Source organism: Oncorhynchus mykiss, chromosome 18 (assembly GCF_013265735.2).
Source record: "Oncorhynchus mykiss isolate Arlee chromosome 18, USDA_OmykA_1.1, whole genome shotgun sequence".
Taxonomy (NCBI): domain Eukaryota; kingdom Metazoa; phylum Chordata; class Actinopteri; order Salmoniformes; family Salmonidae; genus Oncorhynchus; species Oncorhynchus mykiss.
In genome coordinates this window covers 45,945,011-45,968,686 of record NC_048582.1, presented here as the reverse complement: position 1 = coordinate 45,968,686, position 23,676 = coordinate 45,945,011, and the positions used below count along the sequence as shown (strand labels likewise).

General features: G+C 44.8%; 1 protein-coding gene across 4 annotated transcripts in view; it reads left to right on the top strand.

Moving 5' to 3' along the window:
• The window catches only part of LOC110496375 (RNA polymerase II subunit A C-terminal domain phosphatase), a 116,943-nt gene that overhangs the window by 60,112 nt on the left and 33,155 nt on the right, over positions 1-23,676 (top strand). For 3 of the 4 annotated variants that reach the window (XM_036952938.1, XM_036952936.1, XM_036952937.1), the window contains one exon: positions 7,061-7,338. In XM_036952938.1, coding sequence (XP_036808833.1) covers positions 7,061-7,338 — 278 coding nt within the window. Of the gene's footprint in view, positions 1-2,038; positions 3,107-7,060; positions 7,339-23,676 lie in introns of those variants that run through there. The other variant, XM_036952939.1, reaches the window with a different exon arrangement.

The window sequence follows — 23,676 nt, the reverse complement described above, 5'->3', positions numbered from 1 at the left end:
TTAGATATGTTTTTTTCTCTGTAGCTGAGAGCAGAGTGTTTCATGAGGGTTGGACTAGGGCTGGGCGGTATACCGTATTTTACAATATACTGGTATTGATGTACGGACCGGTTTGGGTTTTTACTTTACCTTCTGTAACGGTATTGGAGTGTTTGGTTTGTTGTTCCTCGACCACGAGACACTTACGTTCAGTCTGCATGGTCAGTGAAGCACATGCAGCAATGTTGACGACAACGATGCTGTTTTCTATAATTACACTATTAGTTTGTGTTTCTTACGTCTGCAAATGGCTCGTTTGTCTTTTCTTAGCCAGTTGGGCCTAAATCGTGTAAGCCGCTAATCACTGGCTAGCTAATAAATGTACTGTCAGAACAAATTAACTATACAGCCTAATAATACCAGGTGATGGTGTAGACCTAAATCAGCTTGTTGTTTGTGCAACAGTGTCTTCTAAATCAAAGAGGAATATGCGAAGCATGAATATGTTAGCTACATAAAGTAAGATTATAGGGTCCCCTAGAAAACACTTATAAACACTTTGGTTCCTACCCTTGTCACAATAACTCCTCCCTGGCATTTTCATTTGATGTCACGTCACACAACACTGTATTAAAAGTTGTAACTATTATACCCTAACTGTAGAATTATGATAATTATTCTATTTCCATGATTCCAACACCCAGGTGTTTTGCTCTAAATCGCAAGTCAAGATTGTTTGCCCATATCGTGCAGCCCTACGTGGCAGGGGGGAAAGGATCTCAAATTAGTGCAGGAAATGTATGAAAATGCTGAATTTTTTGGTGGGGTTGAATTGAACAGTATAAAACAATCAGAATGGAGAAAGACCCATTGAAATCACTTGGAATGTATGTGTTGCCACCCAAGGGTTACACAATACTCAAAGCGATTTTAAAATGTTTATTATATATAAAAAAAAACATACTATCAAAACCATTTAAGTACTGTGATATAATATTTTGAGCCATATCGCCCAGCCCGGGGTTGGGACTGGTAGCTAAGAGCAGATGGACAAGACGAGACAGGGCTGCTTTGAAGATTTAACTTCCTTCTTGGATAATTGCGCCTATCAGAATGGGACTGGCTCCTGGCTGCTCTAGGCTGTGTTACAGAGGAAGCATATGGCCTTTGATCTGGCCCTGGCCCCCGAGGAGCACAGTGAGATAATTGATGGAGAGAGAAGTGGCAGTGGAGGTCTCTCACAGGCTCAGTTGTAGCGTGGGTGTCTGTCACTTTACTAGTCTCACTCATACCTCAGGAACATTTTCTTCTTCTCCTACTTTCCCCGGTATGTACTTGTCATTCTTGTATTTGTGTTTGTGTGACTGACACATGGGTATTGATAAAACACTTTCCTGAGTCTGGGGAAGTGGACTTGCAGTGAAATCCAATAATTGACCTGGTAGTGTCAAGTGTGATACCCCTGCTAGGAGAAGCACTTCTCTGTGTGTCATTTGGGGAGTGAACTATAGGAGCTAAACAGAGAGACTGTGGGAGGTTGTTTTAATGAGGTTACGTAGCATGAAAGAGTTTGATTGTCTACAATAATCGTCTAAGCTGGCGACTTGCCAAATGTTGTTTTTCTTTTAATGTTTTTTATTCATGGACCTGAAAAAAAGATACTGAACTTTTCTTATTTACTCCCAGTGTTTAGTTTCGGTCAATAATCTTCTCAATCACTACATTTGGGCCCTTCCCCTGCTCAAGCCAAGCAGCCAATCGTCTGGACGGCCAGTAAAAGTTGTATAATCCCTTCAATGAAGTATGTCTGCTCAGAGCTGAATTACTCTCCAATAACCTAGAGCTAACAGCAGTGGTTCAGAAAGATGAGCGCTGATTGATTATCTGAACTCCTGAACCTGGGCAGTGTGAGTCAATCTACCTCTAAGTCTCTACCTGTCTCTGTCCGCTCGCCTCAGGTTCACCTCTGCCTCTAGCAGCAGTATTATCCAGTCTGTGTGTACATGGCTTAGCCAGTCCAGTCTCTTAACAAATATAAATGTTTATTTTTCTTTCACAGCCAGACTCCACAGTACTTCAGATGACGTCCTGAAGACATTGAAGAAGTTTCCCTCCACCTGAAACGGTTTCTTTTCAACTCCAAGGACAGAGTTTTTAAAGCTAGTTTTGCTATTGATTTGAGCCCCATTGTGAAGGAATCTCACCACCACTGAGCTGGTGAATGGATAATGATTTGACTTGCGTTAACAATGTGTCGTTTCCTGTCTGTGGTTCTGTAGAACTGTGTTTTTTTCCCCTTCAACACACTGTGCTGCTCACTCACCCCTTCAGGAGTCGAAGTTAGACTTCCAGCTTTAAGTCGTCACACTCTTCCATCCTGAAGTTTATCTCAACAGTTATCCATATTTATATCTTAAATATAATGGTAATTCATTCACTTATGCTTCTTCAAAAGTCTGCCAAGACAAAAACTAAGCCAGGGCTTCTTCCTTAGAGACCGACCATATGGGACTCTGAGACCCGCGGTACAGTGCAATAGCTGCTCCGTCCTGTCTGGTTCAAGACATTGAATAATTAGGACGAATGTTTTAGGTTCCTGTTCTCATATTATTATCAAACACATTTCATGGTGACACCTCACCAGTTCTGTTCTCTTACGGCACTACTGGTGACACCTCCCCTGCTAAAGGCATTCATCACAGTGATAACACTGAACCGGGAGTTCCCTGCAGCTCCCTGGGATCCACCTGTGTCCCTGTTGAGCATCATGACCCATCATATCACATTCACTTCTGCCTGTAGCAGCATATTGTATAAAGCCGTCCAATTATAAGCTTTCATATCAGCCTTATAAGCCTTCATTCTTCTTCTTAAGCTGAGTCACTGTACTGGTAATGCAATTCATTTGTGATGTCCAGAAATGAATAAAAAATGCTGCATTATGGTTAATGAGGTCAAACCAGAGGTGACTGGTCTCATAACTCTTTGTAAAGACATGCTGTTTCCAACCCCAAGGTTGTGTAGCTGTTTAGACAGCTTAGGTCACAAACTCCAGATCTACATGGCGTTTCCTATGAGTTAACATGCATTGGATTTCATATCAGGATTTTTCCTTGGGTGGAAATGTCCATTTCTTCCCCCTAGTTTGACTCTCAAGCATATTTACAGCGTTCATGTCTAGGAGTAAACTACTTTTCCTCTCAGTTCTGGGGTCTTTGTTTCTGACAGCCATGTGTGTCTTAAGATGGCTCTCGTCTGCCGGTCTGTCAATCACTCTGATGAACATGTCCTCTGACCAATAGCTGTGTCACTGTCTTCCCCCATTACAGGTTTGGCTGTGAGCTTTGCCATCTTTTAAGCCCAATCAAAACACAGTAGGAGACCGTGGGTGGATGCGAAATAGCACCCTATTCACTAGGTGGGTCCCGGTCAAAAGCCATTTCAGACACAGCTCGTGTCCTCCTAAGAGATGAATCAAAGCGATGCAGAGTTGTCTAGAACATGTTCAGCCGATGTAGTTTTCTTCTTGTGGACATTGGCAGATCCAACTGTTCTGTTCGGCTTGTGTTTCATCAATACACATCCGTCCACTGGTTTCCATCCACGTCCTTTCATTAGAACTCAAGCAGACGGAGGGAGAATGACAGACGGGAAGAACTGTGACATCTCTTTGTCTGTGTGGGTGTCCGATAATTCTAAAGTCCTGCTGTCAATTATCATGACTGTCTCTGTCTGAATCGTTCCCGTTTTGAAGTGGCCAGTAACCAAGGTAACTTATGAGGAACAGTTTTAGCTTTAAGTGTGTGCGTGCCTGGCTCATGGTCATATCTATACAGGGGACTAAAGGCAGCCTGACTGAATAGAGTCTGAGATGCAGTCCACCAAGTGGATCTAAACTGCAATCCAATCCACCGAAGTAAACCTTCAGAAGGTTTTCTAGCTCTGTTAAGCCTGGTCTCACCAGCCTCTGGTTTTTCCAGCTTCTTACAAAAGGTTTTGAGCCACTGATGTGCAGAGATGAATGAGCATGGCACATTACAGCGGAAATGACAGTCCAAACCCTGGTCATCGTGTTTTCTTAAGGCACTAACACTTCTCTCCTCACGGGTCCTCTTCACTCCGTTAGGGGTATAGAGGCCGGTGCATTTAGCACGCAATAAAAATGTCTGAATTCCTTTTATATTCTGGCGTCAGTGCTCCTTGTAATGGCGAGGCCTCTGGAACACTCTGGCTCCCTGCAGCCTCCATGTGGTGTTCTGAGAAGCTGTGCTGCTGCTGTAGCATGTTTCTCTCTGCTTGGGCTCTTATTACCGACAGGAACATTACATTGCGTGAAGTGAAATGCCTCTGTAGAGAAGACCATGGCTGCACTGCAAATCGTACCCTATTTCCTTTTGTAAGTGCACTGATTTTGACCAGGGCCCATATGGTCGGGTCTAAAGTAGTGCACTGTGTAGGGAATAGGGTGCCATTTCGGACACATCCCATGCTGGTTCTGGGGATTGTTAAATGCCTGCCGCTCTGCAGGAGACAGATATGAACCACTCTGACGTTCTGAGCTGCATTCTGGCAGGGTAGTGATTTGAGCCTATCACACGGCAGGCCTCGGGGGCACGGCCACACTGCCTTACTGCACGTTCAGAGATGGGTTCAGCTGAAAGTATTCAAGTTAGGCCTGTGCTTTAGCAAACAGCAAGTGGTGGTGGATGAAAGGGGAGCATGTTTGGTTGTCTGTGACTGTCTAAGGATTACAGTGATTGTGTTTATGAGCTATTTTAAGAGAATCCAGAGACCATTTGTATTTGTTTTATCAGTCTCTGTAATCCCTGATGATCTCAGCATGACCCTCCTTGGGGATTTGGGGGTTTATTTGTCTTATTGGTAGTCGCGCCTCCGAGGGACCAAACACAGCCAGAGGGGATGACTGTTCTGCAGGGTTCTTATTGACTCAGTGGAATGTGTGGAGATGATTCTGTGATGTGACGGCTTACATTGATTTGAAGTTGTCAAGAATATTCGTCGCTGAAATATGCTTCAGGGAGTCAACGAAGGACTAGTGCTTGCTGGTAGTTTATGCTTGGTTTGATATTGAATATCTGTAATAATAAACTGCATTTCACTGTCAGCATTCATTTTATCGGCAGAGTGCATGGATAAGGTACGTACTATTTATTTGACATAAATACATCTGTCTCTCTCTTGTATTGATGGATTATTAAACTGTCTGGAACAAGTCAGCTGAAACACCTATACCCTGCTGCCATTATGTGATGCAGAGCGCTCCTATCTGACTACTGGTGCGTTGTGATATATCGGCTACACTAGTTTTAAAGTCCCGCTCTGTGGTATATACAGTACGTGAACATCATTTCTGACAGAAACATGGTCCCTGCCTCTTTGAAATGCATCAGGACCAGCCACAGCCCCACTACATTCACACCGTTATCGATCATGTGGGAAAAAAAGGGAGAAAATACTGCCCGTCAAGAGACTCGTGCGGTGTTCTGTAAAGTGCCACTGAAAAGCAAACTTCTTCAAAGACAGAAACAGGCAGGCCAGTATGTGTAGCTGCTGCTACTCTCTGTTATTATCTATGCGTAGTCACTTTATCTTAATATTATGTACATAATTACCTCAACACCTGTGCCCCCACACATTGACTCTGTACCGGTACACCCTGTATATAGCCCAGCTGTTGTTATTTACTGCTGCTCTTTCATTATTTGCTATTCTTATCTCTCACTGTTTTTGGGGTATTTTCTTAACTACGTTGTTGGTTAAGGGCTTGTAAGTAACCGCGGCATCATCTGGAAATGACTTGTTGGCTTGTCCTTTTCTAATTTGTGTAGGTCAATCCTGTGTCCAAGGCCTGGGTTTCAGTTTGTAGCCTAAATGCTGTCTTTTCGTTGAGTTGTGTACTCTCTTAGGCTGAGTCATCCCACATGTCTTCCTGGTCAAATGTAGTAGGGAATATATAGGGAATTGGGTGCCATCAGGTAATTAACCTTAATCTATCTGCGTCCAGGTTAGGAGCATAGTCCTTCATGACATCCACAGAAGCCTTTCACTGTAAAGTACTGATTGATAGTATTCCTCCTAATAAATATGGTGCTGTGTCAAGAGATTTAACTCTGGTGATCGTCGTGGCAACAGTTCATCTCCAAGGTGTAGGCTATATCCTCTTTTAACCTTTAAAAAAAAAAAATCAAATCAAATACCGTATGCAAATGTTTCTGATAGAATTGAATATGCATAATTAAATGATGTAGTGCACTATGGGAGTTCTCCTCTGTACCTCTAAGGTTTAAACGTATTCTTTATAATAATCTCTGTGAACATTGTTATTTTAATATAACATTTATCTCATTAGATAATAATGTATCCAATTAAACTGAAATAACTTTTACTCAGACATTTTTGTTCAGGAATATAAAGCCTTGCACTAATGTTCAGTATTCTCAGCTTGGATAGCCTACATTCCTGTAGACCATGTGTCAAATTCATTACACAGAGGGCCAAGTGTCTGGGGATTCTCGCTCCATCCTTGTACTTGATTGATTAATTAAGATCACTTTTTAGTAAAGCACTCCCCTCAGCTGGTTGTCTAGGTCATAATTGAAAGGAAAAAACAAAAACCTTCAGACACTCCATGGAATGACTTTGACACCCCCTTGCCGTAGACTTTCCACGGGTTCATTTTCCTCTCTAAATAATGCATGTCCAAACAGCACGGGATTGGTGTTCCCTGCAGGCAGAGAGGCATCTGATTATTCCCTGGAGAATAGAAAGTAAGTTGGTAGCAGGCCAGAAGAAGACATAGGTGAAGAGGTAGCATGTCATGTTAAATGCTGTTGTTGGGCCATGTTAACTGCTGTAAATTTGATTTGATGTGCACTGAAAGTAAATGGTTCAACTAAGGGGTTCATTGTGTACTCTAATGATCTGATGGGATCTAGGTGAAGGGTTGAGGTGTTGTCTACTGTATATAGCGCTCTGGTAGACACTGAGAGGCCTGCTGTAGGGTATAAACCACCCTACCCTGGGGGAGCCAAGCATCACCCAACCACCTTTCTGTTGACAGGTGGACGACATGCTAGATGAGGAGAGCGATGAGGAGGGAGATGGCCGGGGGAAGAAGACAAGGGAGATGGAGGAGGAAGAGGAGATGGAGGAGGAAGCAGAGGGGCAGCGTCCCCAGAGTAGTGGACAGAGCACTGAGGGAGAGAAGCAGCACCACGAGCAGCAGCAGCACCACCACCACCACCACCAACCGGGTCTGGCCACCGTTATAGAGGAGACGGAGAAGGCACAGATGCCACCTAGTGACCAGGGCGATATGACGACGGGTAGCGTGCCAAGGTAAGGCCCCCAGCGCACCATCTTTAAACCAGGCAGGGCAGTGTTATGTAATCCATTACCCGATTTAGACTTTTTCATAAAACATTATTTGTTATTGTATTTTACCCCCATTTTATGACATATAATTGCGATCCAATTACGATCTTGTCTCATCGCTGTAACTCCCCAACGGGCTCAGGAAATGTGTCCTCCGAAACAACATGAGCCGCCTAACCGCGCTTCTTAACACACTCCCACTTAACCCGGAAGCCAGCCGCACCAATGTGCCGGAGGAAACACTGTTCAACTGGTAACCAAAGTCAGCCTGCAGGCGCCCCGCCCGCCACAAGGAGTCACTAGAGCGCGATGAGCCAAGTTAAGCCAACCCATACCAAACACTCCCCTAACCCGGGCGACGCTGGGCCAGTTGTGCGTCGCCCTATGGGGCTCCCGGTCACGGCCGGTTATGACACAGCCTGTTGTCGAACCCAGGTCTGTAGTGACGCCTCAAGCACTGCGAGGCAGTGCCTTAGACCGCTGCGCAGATTAGCAGTTTTCTAATGGATGAGTAGAAGTGTTTCATCATCCAGCCTTATGATGACAGCTTAAAGACATCTATAGCTAAAGGTAAGGACTATGAAGTGATGCGCTCATATTCACAGTCGCACCATTGACTCAGTGTAGTGGTGGTAATACCTAGGTGACGTTTCCAAGCTGGGAGGAGAGGGTTAGGGTTACAGTCTCCTACTGCTGTGGGACAGGGTAGCGAGTCTAGACTTCCAGAAATGTGCCTCTCAGATGCTTGTCCTGCCTTGCTCTGACGTTGCCTAGTTTAGAACCTGGACACAGGGTGTGAAGACCTCCGTCTGTGTCCTCCACCTCCACCACAGGAAGGCCAGGTTGGACACGAAAGCTCCCTGGTCCTCAGTTATATGGTGTCCTGCCTAGGGATGTGCACGATTTTATCATATCCAAACGGAGGTTAGTATTCGAATACTTGTGTGAGTATTAATTTCAGCGAAAATACAATTATAGGCCTATGTTAACACTGAAAAGGCTTTTTCTAAATTAGCTCAATGTGTAGCAAGTGGAGACAGAGGGAACTAATACAATGCAGGAAGGAATACAATTACGTAATTAAAAGTTAGCAAAAGGAGAGCGTAGGCTCCAACGAGCAACCAACAGGCTGCTGTTTTATATGAATGGGGTTGGGGAGAAAACACAGCATGTAGCCTCAATTAGCCTAGCTAACAATAGCTAGCTTCACTCAGCTACTCCAGTCAAGACAGGCACTGTTATATAGGAGATGATGAATAACGTTGTGGCTGCTACAAGTTAGCTAATATTGGCTGTAGCCCTGTTGCCTTGTCTAGTGGCTACTGCGTCTCTCTCCCTCAGTCTGCTCGCTCGCAACCATCAATCACGCCACTGCTGCAGGAATAGTGCTCCAGCCTCTCTCCCTCAGCAGTGCTCAGGTTAAAAACGTACGTTTAAAAAAAAAAAAAAAACACTTGTATTTCTGATATCTGACAAAAATTCATGATACTATTTGAATAGAGACATTATTTCAAAACCCTGTCCCACATGGGTTAGTGTGTGTGACTTCCTGCCTCTGTTAGCAAGCTAGCGATGAGACAAAAGAAAATATGTGTTATGTATGCAGCTTTATTGTTAGAACAACTCTGATGAAAAGGGAAAAGTTCCCTCTTTTTTTTTTCTTTTTTTGTTGTCACTCCTTCCGACTACCCTCTCACGGAGGTCCGTGCTCTCTGATTGGCTCAAAGTCAAGTGGTCGGGCGATGACTGGCAGGCCGATTGTACGTGTAGAAATGGCTGGGTCGACTGTACCAGGTCGCTTCCCAGCGGGTGGTGTCTTTTGTTCTAGGCCGTGGCTGCGAAGTACGACGTTTTCACCCCGCTCCTGGAAACTCTTTTCTCAAAGCTCAGGATCCGGATCACGTTCTACCGCACAAAAACAATCAGCGTTTTGTGTGATGGTGTAGTCTACTCTTTATAGTTGCTGCCATATCGTAGCCACTCGCCGGAGCTCCTGAAAAAATAACACTACTATGTTGACTGCCTGGCTGCCTCCTGCTTAGCCAATCTTTTGCAATGATGAGCCACTCCGTTTGTTCGAGCAAGAAAAGGAACAGCCTCCTACTGTGCCAAGTACCTATCGGCAGTTAGTTTTCTCTGTGTGTCTGACCTCTAAGGTCTAACAAGGAGCAGCAGATCTTATGACGGCAGCCCTAATGGTCCATCTCCGGTCCTCTTATATTTCTGGCCATCAGTCTCCTCATCCTGCTTCTGTCTCTGGGTCCAATCTGGCAGCGCTGATTGGCAAAGTTACATAAGAGAGGCTTTCCTTGTTTTGCTGGTTCTGTGTACTTACACACAGGCAGGCAGTCGGATAATGGTGCTGTAGCCCCTCTGTTTTCTCCTTCTGCCTGTGTCTGTGCCCGTCTCTCTTTCCATCTCATGCCAAATCTCCACAACAAATGTTCTGTTTGTTGAGCTGACTCGACTACAGGAGTTTGAAAGGTTTAACACCAGGAGAAGAGCTGGTGGTGGAGAACCCCAGTCAGCTAGCCTGAAATGGAACAGAACCAAATTCTGCTTGGCGTTCAGTCCTTGGGTCAGCTGCCTGGTTCCAGCTCTCATGAGTTGAGTCTTTTCTCCCCATGTCTGCCTGAGCACTACCTGTTTGATTTGTTCGTCATGGGTGGATGGGGCACTGGTCTGTTGTGGACCGGGGCCGTGTTCAGCAAGGCACAACATTGTGGATTGTTCAGAGAGAAATATGTTATGTCGAACAACAAACATGCCTATCTGACATGAACGTCAGCTGTTTTCACGAACGAGCGTTCTATCAGTGCCCCGTCTGGCAGACCATGCTGCAGTAGTTCTCTACCAGCGTCTCCTCAGAGGCCTGACCGCTGATAGACATGCAAATTAAATCCTGGGATAAAAAGCAGCTTGCCTTGTTACCGCTAGTGTTCTCTCTCTCTCTCCCCATCTATCTACCATCCTCCCATCCCTCTCTCCCCATCTATCTATCTATCCATCCCTCTCTTTCTCCCTCTTTCTCTCTCTCTCCCCCATCTATCCACCCATCTCTCTCTCTCTCTCCCCATCTATCCATCCATCCACCCTCCCATCCCTCTCTCTCCCCATCCTCCCATCCCTCTTTCTCCCTCTCTCTCCCCATCTATCATCCATCCATCCTCCCATCCCTCTCTCTCCCTCTTTCTCTATCTCTCTCTCCCCATCTATCCACTCATCTCTCTCTCTCTCCCATCTATCCATCCATCCACCCTCCCATCCCTCTCTCTCCCCATCCTCCCATCCCTCTTTCTCCCTCTCTCTCCCCATCTATCCACCCATCCCTCTCTCTCCCTCTTTCTCTCTCTCTCCCCATCTATCCACCCATCCCTCTCTCCCTCTTTCTCTCTCTCCCCATCTCCACCCATCCCTCTCTCTCCCTCTTTCTCTCTCTCTCTCCCCATCTATCCACCCATCCCTCTCTCTCCCTCTCTCTCTCTCCCCATCTATCCACCCATCCCTCTCTCTCCCTCTTTCTCTCTCTCTCTCCCCATCTATCTCTCTCTCTCCCCATCTATCCACCCATCCCTCTCTCTCCCTCTTTCTCTCTCTCTCCCATCTATCCACCCATCCCTCTCTCCCTCTTTCTCTCTCTCTCTCCCCATCTATCCATCCATCCATCCATCCTCCCATCCCTCTCTCTCCCTCTCTCTCTCTCTCTCCCCATCTATCCACCCATCCCTCTCTCTCCCTCTCTCTCTCTCCCCATCCCTCTCTCTCCCCATCCTCCCATCCCTCTTTCTCCCTCTCTCTCCCCATCTATCCATCCATCCATCCTCCCATCCCTCTCTCTCCCTCTTTCTCTCTCTCTCTCTCTCCCCATCTATCCTCCCATCCCTCTCTCTCCCTCTTTCTCTCTCTCTCTCTCTCCCCATCTATCCACCCATCCCTCTCTCTCCCCATCTATCCTCCCATCCCTCTCTCTCCCCATCTATCCACCCATCTCTCTCTCTCCCCATCTATCCACCCATCCCTCTCTCTCCTCTACCGATTGAATGTGTCTGTTTCCAGGGCATTTAAGATAACATCGGGATACAATACCTCTGAATACAACGTCCTGGTGAAACAATTAGCTTAAAGTGTATTTGAAGAAGCCTTGCATTTATATATGAGTATATAGAATAAGACATTCATACAACATTAAATATCCCTCAGTGATGGTCTCATAATGTTGTGGTACTGTTAAATAAATACAAAAAGTGGTAGAGTTCTGTGCCACTTTACCAGCTACGGAATGACCGGATGGGACTAAGAGTTGAGCATGCCTCCATCCCACTTCTCCATCTCTACATTCCTCATCTTCACCACTTTTCCATTTTAGCCTCCAAAACGGACAGGAAACTGTTGCTAAGCTACAGTAGAACTAGAGAGCCATAGAACCAGCATCTCTGTTCTGAGATTTCCAGCCCCTCCGGCATCCTGGTCCCCTGAGAAGTTATTTTAATTAAAGTTATTTTATTTATTTTTTTATCTATGGCAATGCCCCTCACCCCAGCTCTATATTTTCAATATAATGAATTGACAGCTGATGTTTACTTCAAAGCCCCCTGGAGGAATTCATTAAGAAAATGTTTTAACCCAAGTCTGACATCAAAAACACATTGATAGAGTGAAAAATAGAGTTTTCAATTCTTCTTGAATGAAGGTAAGTGTTTTCCCAGTCATTTCTTGTCTGTGCAGCTTTTCAGTCAATTGAATGCACACAGGCGTATGTGGAATGCCAGCAGAACTGACAAAAGAAAGCGCCTTGCCTTCCTCCCCTCCTGTTGGTTGTTCTTCACCACAGAAGTAGAATAACCGTTTTCAGAACCCCTGTGGGATAGAAGCCTTCTGAGCACTCTGTTTGCCTAAACGGTTATTCAGAAACCATGTGGATGATTGTGAATGGCTTGGAGTATTAAAAATAGAATAAAAACGAAAATAATTGTTTTGTTGTCAATGAAAGTACGGCACTTTCAACTCTGCTGGAGATGGTCCGTCTTGTGAAGAGGTGAGAGGCAGCATGGTGGGAGGAAGGAGGCAAGAGACAGGGGAGTGACCTCCTCAACTCCCTCCACTCTTCATGATTGCAATCAGCCATCACTCCAGGCCATGTTATACTCCTCTTGTCATCTGAAGTGGTGTGGTCTAATGCTTGATTTCCGCGGCGGCTAAGAGCTTTCTTCACTAAGTCCAGGCGTTTTTTTGAGGATAATAATAGACTTGTGATTGGCTGCTAATGCCATCACGGTCCCTAGCTGTGTCGATGTAACAGATACAGGAAGGAACAAATCTCTGGCCATGAAGTTGATGGTAGCTGAGTGGCTGTAATAGGGTGTTATAATGGATGTGACGCACGGAATCAGCACTCTCCGCTAGACAATGAAGGATGTTTCCCTCACACTGCAACTGAACTGCCTGAGTAAAAAAAGATGTGATATACAGTATGTGACATGGTCACAACGTTGTTTTTTTCCTTTCTTGAAGCACTTGAGGAAATGGAGAGCCTTTGAGCCAGCACCACCATACATCTTTAACGTCACTGGGAAGTTGTTGGCTGAATTCTTCTCCAACTCTCCGTTCGTGTTCTGACTCTCCAACAACTACTTCCCCAGGCAGAGTTCTGACCTGTGTTCCTGGCACGCTCTCTTTATTTATTTTCAAGTGGTTGAAAATGTCGCTTAAGCCACCGTCTAAGCTGGAGCGAGTAACGTGAGCCATTTCTTCCCCCGTCATGTTGACATTTTCTACTGTAATTAAGTGTTTTCATTCCATTAAGTTTAGTCTTGGCTCCACCGCCTCCCATTCCCCTCAGGACAAATGGAGGAAAGAGGAGGCCTTTTATCATGCTGTTGAGTTTGGCAACTCTGTTATTAACGTTTAGAATCACTATATATATCTGAGGTTCAGCGGTGATTCTAAACAGTGATGACCCTGCTGTGGCCACAAACACGGACAGTAACCCAGACAAATAACCTGCGCGTGACAATTACAGTACTTGCCATTTCCCAATCAATGGTGGTTGATAGGAATTTGTCTTGGTGCTCAACGCTGTTACAGACACGTGGGAAGTTGTAATCTCAGTATAGAGCTGCTAGACAACCCAGTCATTGATACTTATCACACGTCTCTGTGTGGGGGCTTAGTGTCTGGCTGGCTGGCTGTCTACCTCAGGGTAGCGGGGATGAGATGAGAAAGATGTGATTGTCTGTATGAACTGTCAGTCGACATCAAAGAGCTTACGGCCTGGCACTGCTGCTCTTTCTGGTCTGTGTTATGATCACCTGGAGACTCCGCATGCCGGACAGGGATCTCAGCAGTTCCCTGGTGCTTCAGCAGTCATGAATATGCAGTAATATATGTAATAAGTCATGACTGAACTTGAGCTCAACGTGGAAGAAAATAACAGCTCGCTCTTGCATCTTCCCTCTTCGTTTGTCCCACTCTCCTTCCTCTTATTATATGTCATACATAGACTTTTGGCACATGGCTCTGACAACAGTTAGGCTGACCTTTATTCATTTCCTAAATGTTACAGCCTGTTTGCTGTCCTCTCTCTGTCTCTGTGTGTCTGTCTCTCTGTCTCTGTGTGTCTGTCTCTGTGTTTCTCTGTGTCTCTCTCTGTGTGTGTCTGTCTCTCTCTGTGTGTGTCTGTCTCTCTCTGTGTGTCTGTGTGTCTCTCTGTCTCTGTGTGTCTCTCTCTGTCTCTGTGTGTCTCTCTGTCTCTGTGTCTCTGTGTGTCTCTCTCTCTCTGTGTCTCTGTCTCTGTGTGTCTCTGTCTCTGTGTGTCTCTGTCTCTGTGTGTCTCTCTCTGTCTCTGTGTGTCTGTCTCTGTGTGTCTGTCTCTGTGTGTCTGTCTCTGTGTGTCTGTCTCTGTGTCTCTGTCTCTGTGTGTCTGTCTCTGTCTCTGTGTCTCTGTCTCTGTGTGTCTCTCTGTTTGTGTCTCTCTGTGTGTGTCTCTGTGTCTGTCTCTGTGTCTGTCTCTGTGTGTGTCTCTGTGTCTGTCTCTGTGTGTCTCTGTGTCTCTGTGTCTCTCTGTGTCTCTCTGTCTCTCTGTCTCTCTGTGTCTGTCTCTCTGTGTGTGTGTGTCTCTGTGTGTCTCTCTCTGTCTCTGTGTGTCTCTCTGTCTCTGTATCTCTCTCTGTCTCTGTGTGTCTCTGTCTCTGTGTGTCTCTGTCTCTCTGTCTCTCTGTCTCTCTGTGTGTGTCTCTCTGTCTCTCTGTGTGTGTCTCTCTGTGTGTGTGTCTCTGTCTCTCTGTGTGTGTGTCTCTGTGTGTGTGTCTCTGTCTCTCTGTGTGTGTGTCTCTGTGTGTGTGTGTGTCTCTGTGTGTGTGTGTCTCTGTCTCTGTGTGTGTGTGTGTGTCTCTCTCTCTGTGTGTTCTCTCTGTCTCTGTGTGTGTGTGTGTGTCTCTGTGTGTGTCTCTCTGTCTCTGTGTGTGTCTCCCTGTCTCTGTGTGTGTCTCTGTGTGTGTGTGTGTGTGTCTCTCTGTCTCTGTGTGTGTGTTTGTGTGTCTCTTTGTCACTGTGTGTGTGTGTCTCTGTGTGTCTGTCTCTGTGTCTCTCTCTGTCTCTGTGTGTGTGTGTCTCTCTGTCTCTGTGTGTGTGTGTCTCTCTGTCTCTGTGTGTGTGTGTCTTTCTGTCTCTGTGTGTGTGTGTGTGTCTCTCTGTCTCTGTGTGTGTCTCTCTGTCTCTGTGTGTGTGTGTCTCTGTGTGTCTGTCTCTGTGTCTCTCTCTGTCTCTGTGTGTGTGTGTCTCTCTGTCTCTGTGTGTGTGTCTCTGTGTGTGTGTGTCTCTGTGTGTCTGTCTCTGTGTCTCTGTGTGTCTGTCTCTGTGTCTCTCTCTGTCTCTGTGTGTGTGTCTCTGTCTCTCTCTCTCTCTCTCTGTCTCTCTCTCTGTGTGTCTCTCTCTCTGTGTGTGGGTCTTTCTCTCTTTGGGTCTCTGTAGAGTATTGCCAAAGTGGAGTAAAATGTGGCGTTGTCAGCTATAGTGAGTCTATGATGATATTGTCAACTAGAATGAGCCTGTTACTGTTATATGATTAGAATGGGGTGATGTGGAGGGCAGAGGGAAATGTTCTGTTTCTCACTCTGGTATCACAGTGGGAGATACATCTGGGTGGAGTAGACCTACATCTGGGTGGAGTAGACCTACATCTGGGTGGAGTAGACCTACATCTGGGTGGAGTAGACCTACATCTGGGTGGAGTAGACCTTCATCTGGGTGGAGTAGACCTTCATCTGGGTGGAGTAGACCTACATCTGGGTGGAGTAGACCTACATCTGGGTGGAGTAGACCTACATCTGGGTGGAGTAGACCTACATCTGGGTGGAGTAGACCTACATCTGGGTGGAGTAGACCTACATCTGGGTGGAGTAGACCTACATCTGGGTGGAGTAGACCTACTTGTTTACCTGATAGCCTCTTCCATAGATGCGTTAGGAAATAAGCAGCTATAGATGTAGCCTGATGATGATGATGATGTGTCTGTCTGAACAGCCACAGTCCCACTCAGTCACCTACTGGAGGAGTGGGCTTTGATTTACTGTAGAATGAGGTCAGAGTCTTTCCCCTTTCATTTTCTAACTTCTATTATTTGATGCACTTTGTGAATAACATCTATTTCCTAGATGTATTCAGCTGCTTGACTCTTAATTAAATACTGTCTCAGCCCATCAAAGCAGCGCATCACCAGCCGTGTGACTGCGTGTGTCCGTGACTGCGTGCGTGTGTCCGTGACTGCGTGCGTGGGTGTGTGTGACTGTGTTCACCAGAGTGATATCATCAAGCCTCATAATTGTTATTGTCAGATTGAGTGTCTCCAATGTGTTTTATTCTCGTTTCATCACTGCCGGCAATTCCTATTATGTTCTGCTCCTCATCCCAGATTTCACACCGCGGTGCCTCCCAATTCATTGGCACTTATCACAACCTAAACCAGTCTTTATACAGAGTACTGGAGAGACTTCGAGATAAGGAACAGCAGGGAGCATGGGGGCGACAGCTCTACCCAGGATTTAAACCTAAGAAACGCTGTCTCTGCCGAGGAGTGTCTTGGGCTCCAGAAGGCTCTACAGAGGCTTGATAATTGTTTAATCGCATTAGCACCTCTCCAGGTGGTGTGTTTGGAGCCTTGAGAAGATGAGCACCATGCAGTGTCCCAGCCATGTCTGACTCAATCAGGAATACATATGGAACCCACCTTTCTGTTCTGAACAGGGCTGCTGCTTTATCTAACGCTGCTCTGAAATGGACTGAGAAAAGAGGAGCAGAGAGCTTCCCTGGAGCAGAGGTGTGATGATGTGGACTGAGAAAAGAGGAGCAGAGAGCTTCCCTGGAGCAGAGGTGTGATGATGTGGACTGAGAAAAGAGGAGCAGAGAGCTTCCCTGGAGCAGAGGTGTGGTCATGTGGACTGAGAAAAGAGGAGCAGAGAGCTTCCCTGGAGCAGAGGTGTGGTCATGTGGACTGAGATCTGTCGATCGGTCTCCGCTGACTGGTCAGTGACATCGAAGCAGCTGTAGATCCACATGTTTTACTCTCTGATAACAGATGAAATAAGAATCGATGGTAAAGCCCATCGGACAGTACTAAGGCGCTTGATCGCTCACCCACTCGTTCTTTCTCTTGTTTGCTCTCATCTCTCCCCCTCTTTCACGCATGTATACACACACTCGCTGTCTCTAAAGCACACATGCACTGACTTGCCCCTTCACCTTTCCAAGCCTGAATTAATACACTAAACAAAAATATAAACGCAACATGCCACAATGTCAAAGATTTTACTGAGTTACAGTTCGTATAAGGAAATCAGTCAATTGAAGTAAATGTATTAGGCCCTAATCTATGGATTTTCAGCTTTCAGGAATTGAGTACAGATCCTTGTGACAAGGGGCCGTACATTATCATGCTGAAACATGAGGTGACGGCGGCGGATGAATGGTACGACAATGGGCCTCGGGATCTCGCCACGGTATCTCTGTGCATTCAAATTGCCATCAATAAAATGACATTGTGTTTTATTGTCAGTAGCTTATGCCACCACGGGGTACTGTGTTCACACCATTGACATCAGCAAACCGCTCGTCCACATGACGCCATACACATGGTCTGCGGTTGTGAGGCTGGTTGGACGTACTGCCAAATTCTCTAAAATGACGGAGGCGGCTTATGTTAGAGAAGTGAAGATTAAGTTATCTGGCAACAGCTCAGGTGGACATTCCTGCAGTCGGCATGTCAATTGCGCGCTCCCTCAAAATTTAGTGGGCTTTTGTTTTCCCCAGCACAAGGTGCACCTGTGTAATAATCATCCTGTTTAATCAGCTTCTTTATATGCCACACCTGTCAGGTGGATTGATTGTCTTGGCAAAGGAAAAGCTCACCAACAGGGATGTAAACAAATGTATGCAGAGAAATCAGCTTTTTGTGCGTATGGAAAATGTCTAGGATAATTTATTTCAGCTCATGAAACATGGAACCAGCACTTCACATGTTGCATTTGTTTTTGTGAAGCGTATATCTCATCCGAGCAGCACCTAGTAGCTGTGAGTCAGTCTCATTGATGGTGGACCAGGATTCATAGACCAGATCTGTCTGTGGAGATGAGGCTTTTATATCTCTCTCGCCCCTCTGGAATATTATCATCTCTACTTTAACGTGGAGATCCATGGGTTGGGCCTTACTGGGCGTTATTGGTACCTATCTGCTCGTCTCTCTTCACATCTGGGGCTACAGTCCGAGCATAGCAGAGGCTTACAGTATAAATAATGAGGATATCATCTTACTGAAGCTTTCCCCTCTCCTCCTCTCCCTGGGATCATTAAGAACATTGTCTCTGGCCCCGGGGTTTGACGGACAGACAGACAGGACTTGGAAGCTACTGATAATGAAAGTCCTCCTCTGTCTGATAATATATTGACTGACTTCTCTCTCTGTTTTGACAATGCATTCACTCGTTATCTTCACCTTTATTCATGTGTGATATCTATGGTATGTTTAACACTGGGATGGTATGTAGGTGGTGTGTGGACACGGTTCATTTAATGGCTGTATATAGTATAGTATATACTCCCCGGCTGTTTCTAATACTGATGTCCCATTTCTGCTTCCTGATTATTCAATCACCGAACTGAGTTTACACACTAATTTAGCACGGCCTTCAATTGCAACGCTTGCTTAACTGCTCTCTCTCGCTCTCTCTCTCTCGCTCTCTCTCTCTCGCTCTCTCTCTCTCGCTCGCTCTCTCTCGCTCTCTCTCTCGCTCGCTCGCTCGCTCTCTCGCTCTCTCTCGCCATCTCCTTTTCTCTCTTTCTGTGGCTTTCTATAGCATGACCAGTATTGTTTTGCATTTATGAATATTGACATTGTCATTTCACGCTTGTGAATGTGACGTAAATGTGTTGAAGTCGGTCCTTCCTGGCTCTATAAAACAGATAGGGGAGATGGAGAGGAAGGATTTGCTCTGGCTTTAAGAATGTTTTAAAGCGCTCACATGTGAAAGTCTTTCCGGATGCTTTGTTAGCTCGGGCCTTTGGAGGGAGGTTCATTCGGAGGTTGTTGTTAAATAAGGTACATGAGGGGAAGTGTTATTGTGTTCTACTAACCAGGCGAATATCCAGCTCTCCAAGGGGGGTTGTTGTGGGGAGTAAAGGAGCCAAGTAAGGGAACATTTAAAATTGGGCACAGGAGACCCTGAACTGGGTAGCTTAGGGTTGTGATGCGAAGGGAGTGGGTTTCAGTTATAGAACAATGTCACTAACCTCATTTCTATCCACAGTTTCTATGTGGGTAAAGTCATAAGCTGTGATGGAAACAAGCAGTTTCAGTACAATTTAATAAATGCCGACATATTATTTGTTTGTTCGATATGGTTGGATCTTTTTGTGTCTAAAATGAATTATGCGAGAAATGGTGGTGGAATGCCTTTATGCACAAATATTGATATAATAACCATTATATCGAAGTAAACTTGGAGTCGCGCGATTGAGTGTGTGGTCCTCCCACTACGACTCGGGAAACCATAAAGTGTATTAGTCGACAGATGAAATAAATTAGTGCCTTTTAAAGTATTCATCCACATTTTGTTGTGTTCCAGCCTGAATTTAACATTGATTAAATTGAGTTGTTGTGTCACTGGCCCACACACAATACCCCATAATGTCAAAGTGAAATAGTGTTTTCTGAAATGTTTACTATTAATACAAAATGAAAAGCTAAAATTCTTAAGTGTTCAACCCCTCTGGTATGGTAAGCCTAAATAAATTCAGGAGTACAGATTTGCTGAATAAGTTGCATGGACTCACTCTGCATGCAGTAATAGTGTTTAACATGATTTCTGAATGATGTTAGGATCTAAATATCATAGTAAGCTCGACGGACACTATGAAATATTAAACCAAGTTTATTCATCCCAAAAGGACAAAGACATATTCACACAACCCTTTATCCTGTGCTGAGCCTCCTCCTATACATCTGAACACCGAATGCTGTTGCTAGACAGAACCTTGGTGATATCTATTCTTCCTCACTTCATCCTCCCATAGGATCCCTGATGGCTAACAATAACATATCTGGACAGAATGTAAACATTATACATTCCTCTCCCTCCCTCTGTGACATGAATAAGAAAATGTCATATTCTCAGAACCCAACAATGACTACCTCATCTCTGTGCCCCACACATACAATTATCTCTAAGGTCGAGCAGTGAATTTCAAACACAGATTCAACCACAAAGAACAGGTAGGTTTTCCAATGCCTCATAAAGAACGTACAGGCGCCCTTCCAAAGCAATTCACTTTTAGTCCTGAATAGAAAGTGTTATGTTTGGGGAAAATCCAATACAACATATTACTGGGTAACACTCAGTATATTCTCAAGCACAGTGGTGGCTGCATTTTCGTGAAATCACAAGTGCAATATAGCAAAACACAGCTTAGATTTCAATAAAGCTTTTCGGCGAAAGCATACCAAGCGTTTATGTAAGGACATCTCTCTCAGTAGACAAAATATTACAAACAGCTAGCAGCCAAGTAGATTGGTCACGAAAGTCAGAAAAGCAATAAAATGAATTCACTTACCTTTGATCTTCAGATGTTTGCACTCACAAGACTCCCAGTTACACAATAAATGTTCCCTTTGTTCCATAAAGATGATTTTTATATCCAAAATACCTTCATTTGGTGGCGCGTTATGTTCAGAAATCCACAGGCTCGAGCGGTCACGACATCGCAGACGAAAATTCCAAATAGTATCCGTAAAGTTCGTAGAAACATGTCAAACGTTTTTTATAATCAATCCTCAGCCTGTTTTTACAATATATAATCGATAATATTTCATCCGGGATTGTAGCTTCTTCAATAGGAGAGCGAGAGAAATGTCTGCTCCAAGTTGTTGCGCATGCAAAACACTGCTGGCACCCAGCCATCCACTGACACGATGTGATCTTTCTCGCTAATTTTTCAAAATAAAAGCCTGAAACTATGTCTAAAGACTGTTCACACCATGGGGAAGCCATAGGAAAATGAATCTGGTTGATATTCCTTTAAATGGAGCGAAGACAGGCAATGGAACAGAGAGCTTTCAGGAAAAACAGCACTTCCGGGTTGGATTTTCCTCAGGTTTTCGCCTGCAATATCAGTTCTGTTATACTCACAGACAATATTTTGACAGTTTTGGAAACGTTAGTGTTTTGCATATTCTAGATTCTGAGCCTGAGAAATAGGCAGTTTAATTTGGGTACGTTTTTCATTCAAACATCAAAATACTGCCCCATGCCCCATACACAATATCTGAAGCTGGAGACTCACATCTCCCTCACTAGCTTTAAGCACCAGCTGTCAGAGCATTTTACAGATCACTGCACCTGTACTTAGCCTATCTGTAAACAGCCCATCTATCTACCTACCTAATCCCCATACTGGTATTTATTTATTTATTTTGCTCCTTTGCACCCCAGGATCTCTATCTGCAGATTCATCTTCTGCCGATCTACCATTCCAGTGTTTAATTGTTATATTGTAATTACTTCGCCACCATGGCCTATTTATTTCCTTAACTTACCTCATTTGCACTCATTGTATACAGACTTTTTTTTTTTTTTTACTGTATTATTGACTGTATGTTTTGTTCATTCCATGTGTTGTTGTATGTGTTGAATTGCTACGCTTTATCTTGGCCAGGTCGCAGTTGCAAATGAGAACTTGTTCTCAACTAGCCTACCTGGTTAAATAAAGGTGAAATAAATAAAAAACAGGTTAAGGACAAATTCTTATTTACAATGATGGCCTACCAAAAGGCAAAAGACCTCCTGCGGGGAAGGGGGCCTGGGATTAAAATAAATAAATAAATACAATATAATATAGGCCATCTTGGCCTGGTCGCAGTTGCAAATGAGAACTTGTTCTCAACTAGCCTACCTGGTTAAATAAAGGTGAAATAAATAAAAAACAGGTTAAGGACAAATTCTTATTTACAATGATGGCCTACCAAAAGGCAAAAGACCTCCTGCGGGGAAGGGGGCCTGGGATTAAAATAAATAAATACAATATAATATATAAATATTGGACAAAACACACACCACAACAAGAGACAACACTACATAAAGAGAGACCTAAGACAACAACATAGCAAGGAAGCAACGCATGACAACACAGCATGGTAGCAACGCAGCATAGTAGCAGCACAAAACATGGTACAAACATTATTGGGCACAGACAACCGCAAGAAGGTAGAGACAACAATACATCACACACAGCAGCCACGACTGCCATTAAGTGTCCATGATTGAGTCTTTGAATGAAGAGATGGAGATATAAACTGTCCAGTTTGAGTGTTTGTTGCAGCTTGTTCCAGTCACGAGCTGCAGTGAACTGAAGAGAGTAGGGACCCAGGGATGTGTGTGCTTTGATGACCTTTTAACAGAATGTGACTGGCAGAACTGGTGTTGTATGTGGAGGTTGAGGGCTGCAGTAGATATCTCAGATAGGGGGGAGTGAGGCCTAAGACGGTTTTATAAATAAGCATCAACCAGTTTACAAAGGAGTGTAGAGTGTAGTGGTGTGTCCTATAAGGAGCATTGGTGGCAAATCTGATGGCCGCATGGTAAAGAACATCTAGTCGCTCGAGGGCACCCTTACCTGTCGATCTATAAATTATGACCATCCTACCCATGCTAGATTACGGAGACATCTGAATCAAGGTTAGTTTGGCAGCTGGGGTGAAAGAGGAGTGATTACAATAGAGGAAACAACGTCTAGATTTAACTTTAGCCTGCAGCTTTAACATGTGCTGAGAGAAGGACAGTGCACCGTCTAGTCCTACTCCCAAGTACTTGTATGAGGTAATAACACCTTTGGGAGGAGTTGCATTCTTCATACCAAACCACATGACCTTTGTTTTGGAGGTGTTCGGAACCAAGTTAAGGGTGGAGAAAGCTTGTTGAACACTAAAAGCTTTGTTGTAGAGCATTTAACAGAAAATCCAGGGAGGGCCAGCAGAGTGTAAGACGATAATCTGCATATAAATGGATGAGCGAGCTTCCTACTGCCTAAGCTATGTTGTTGATGTAAATTGAGAAGAGCATGGGGCCTAGGATCGAGCCCTGGGGTACTCCCTTGGTGACAGGCAGTGGCTGAGACAGAAGATTTTCTGTCTTTATACACTGCACTCTTTAGCAAACCAGGTCAAAGACCCCTCAGAGACTCCAATACTCCTTAGCCTGCCGACAAGAATGGTACGATCTACCGTATCAAAAGCTTTGGCCAAGTCAATAAAAATAGCTGCACAACATTGCTTAGGGTCAAGGGCAATGGTGACATCATTGAGGACCTTTAAGGTTGCAGTGACACATCCATAAACTGAGCGGAAACCAGATTGCATACCCGAGAGAATACTATAGACATCAAGAAAGCCAGTCAGTTGATTATTGACAAGTTCTTCCAACACTTTTGATAAACAGGGCAAAATAGAAATAGGCCTATAACAGTTAGGATCAGCTTGATCTCCCCCTTTAAATAAAGGACGAACCGTGGCTGCCTTCCAAGCCATGGGAACCTCCCCAGAAAGGAGAGACAGGCTTGGCGATGATAAGGGCAGCAACCTTAAAGAAGAAAGCGTCTAAACCATCTGACCCAGAAATTTTTGGGGTCAAGTTTAAGGAGCTCCTTTAGCACTTCTGACTCAGTGACTGCCTTCAGGGAGAACCTTTTGTAGCGGGGTAGGGGGAAAAAAGGAAGAATCATCGGGGATAGTCACATTAGAAGGGGTGGGAGATGAGGAAATGT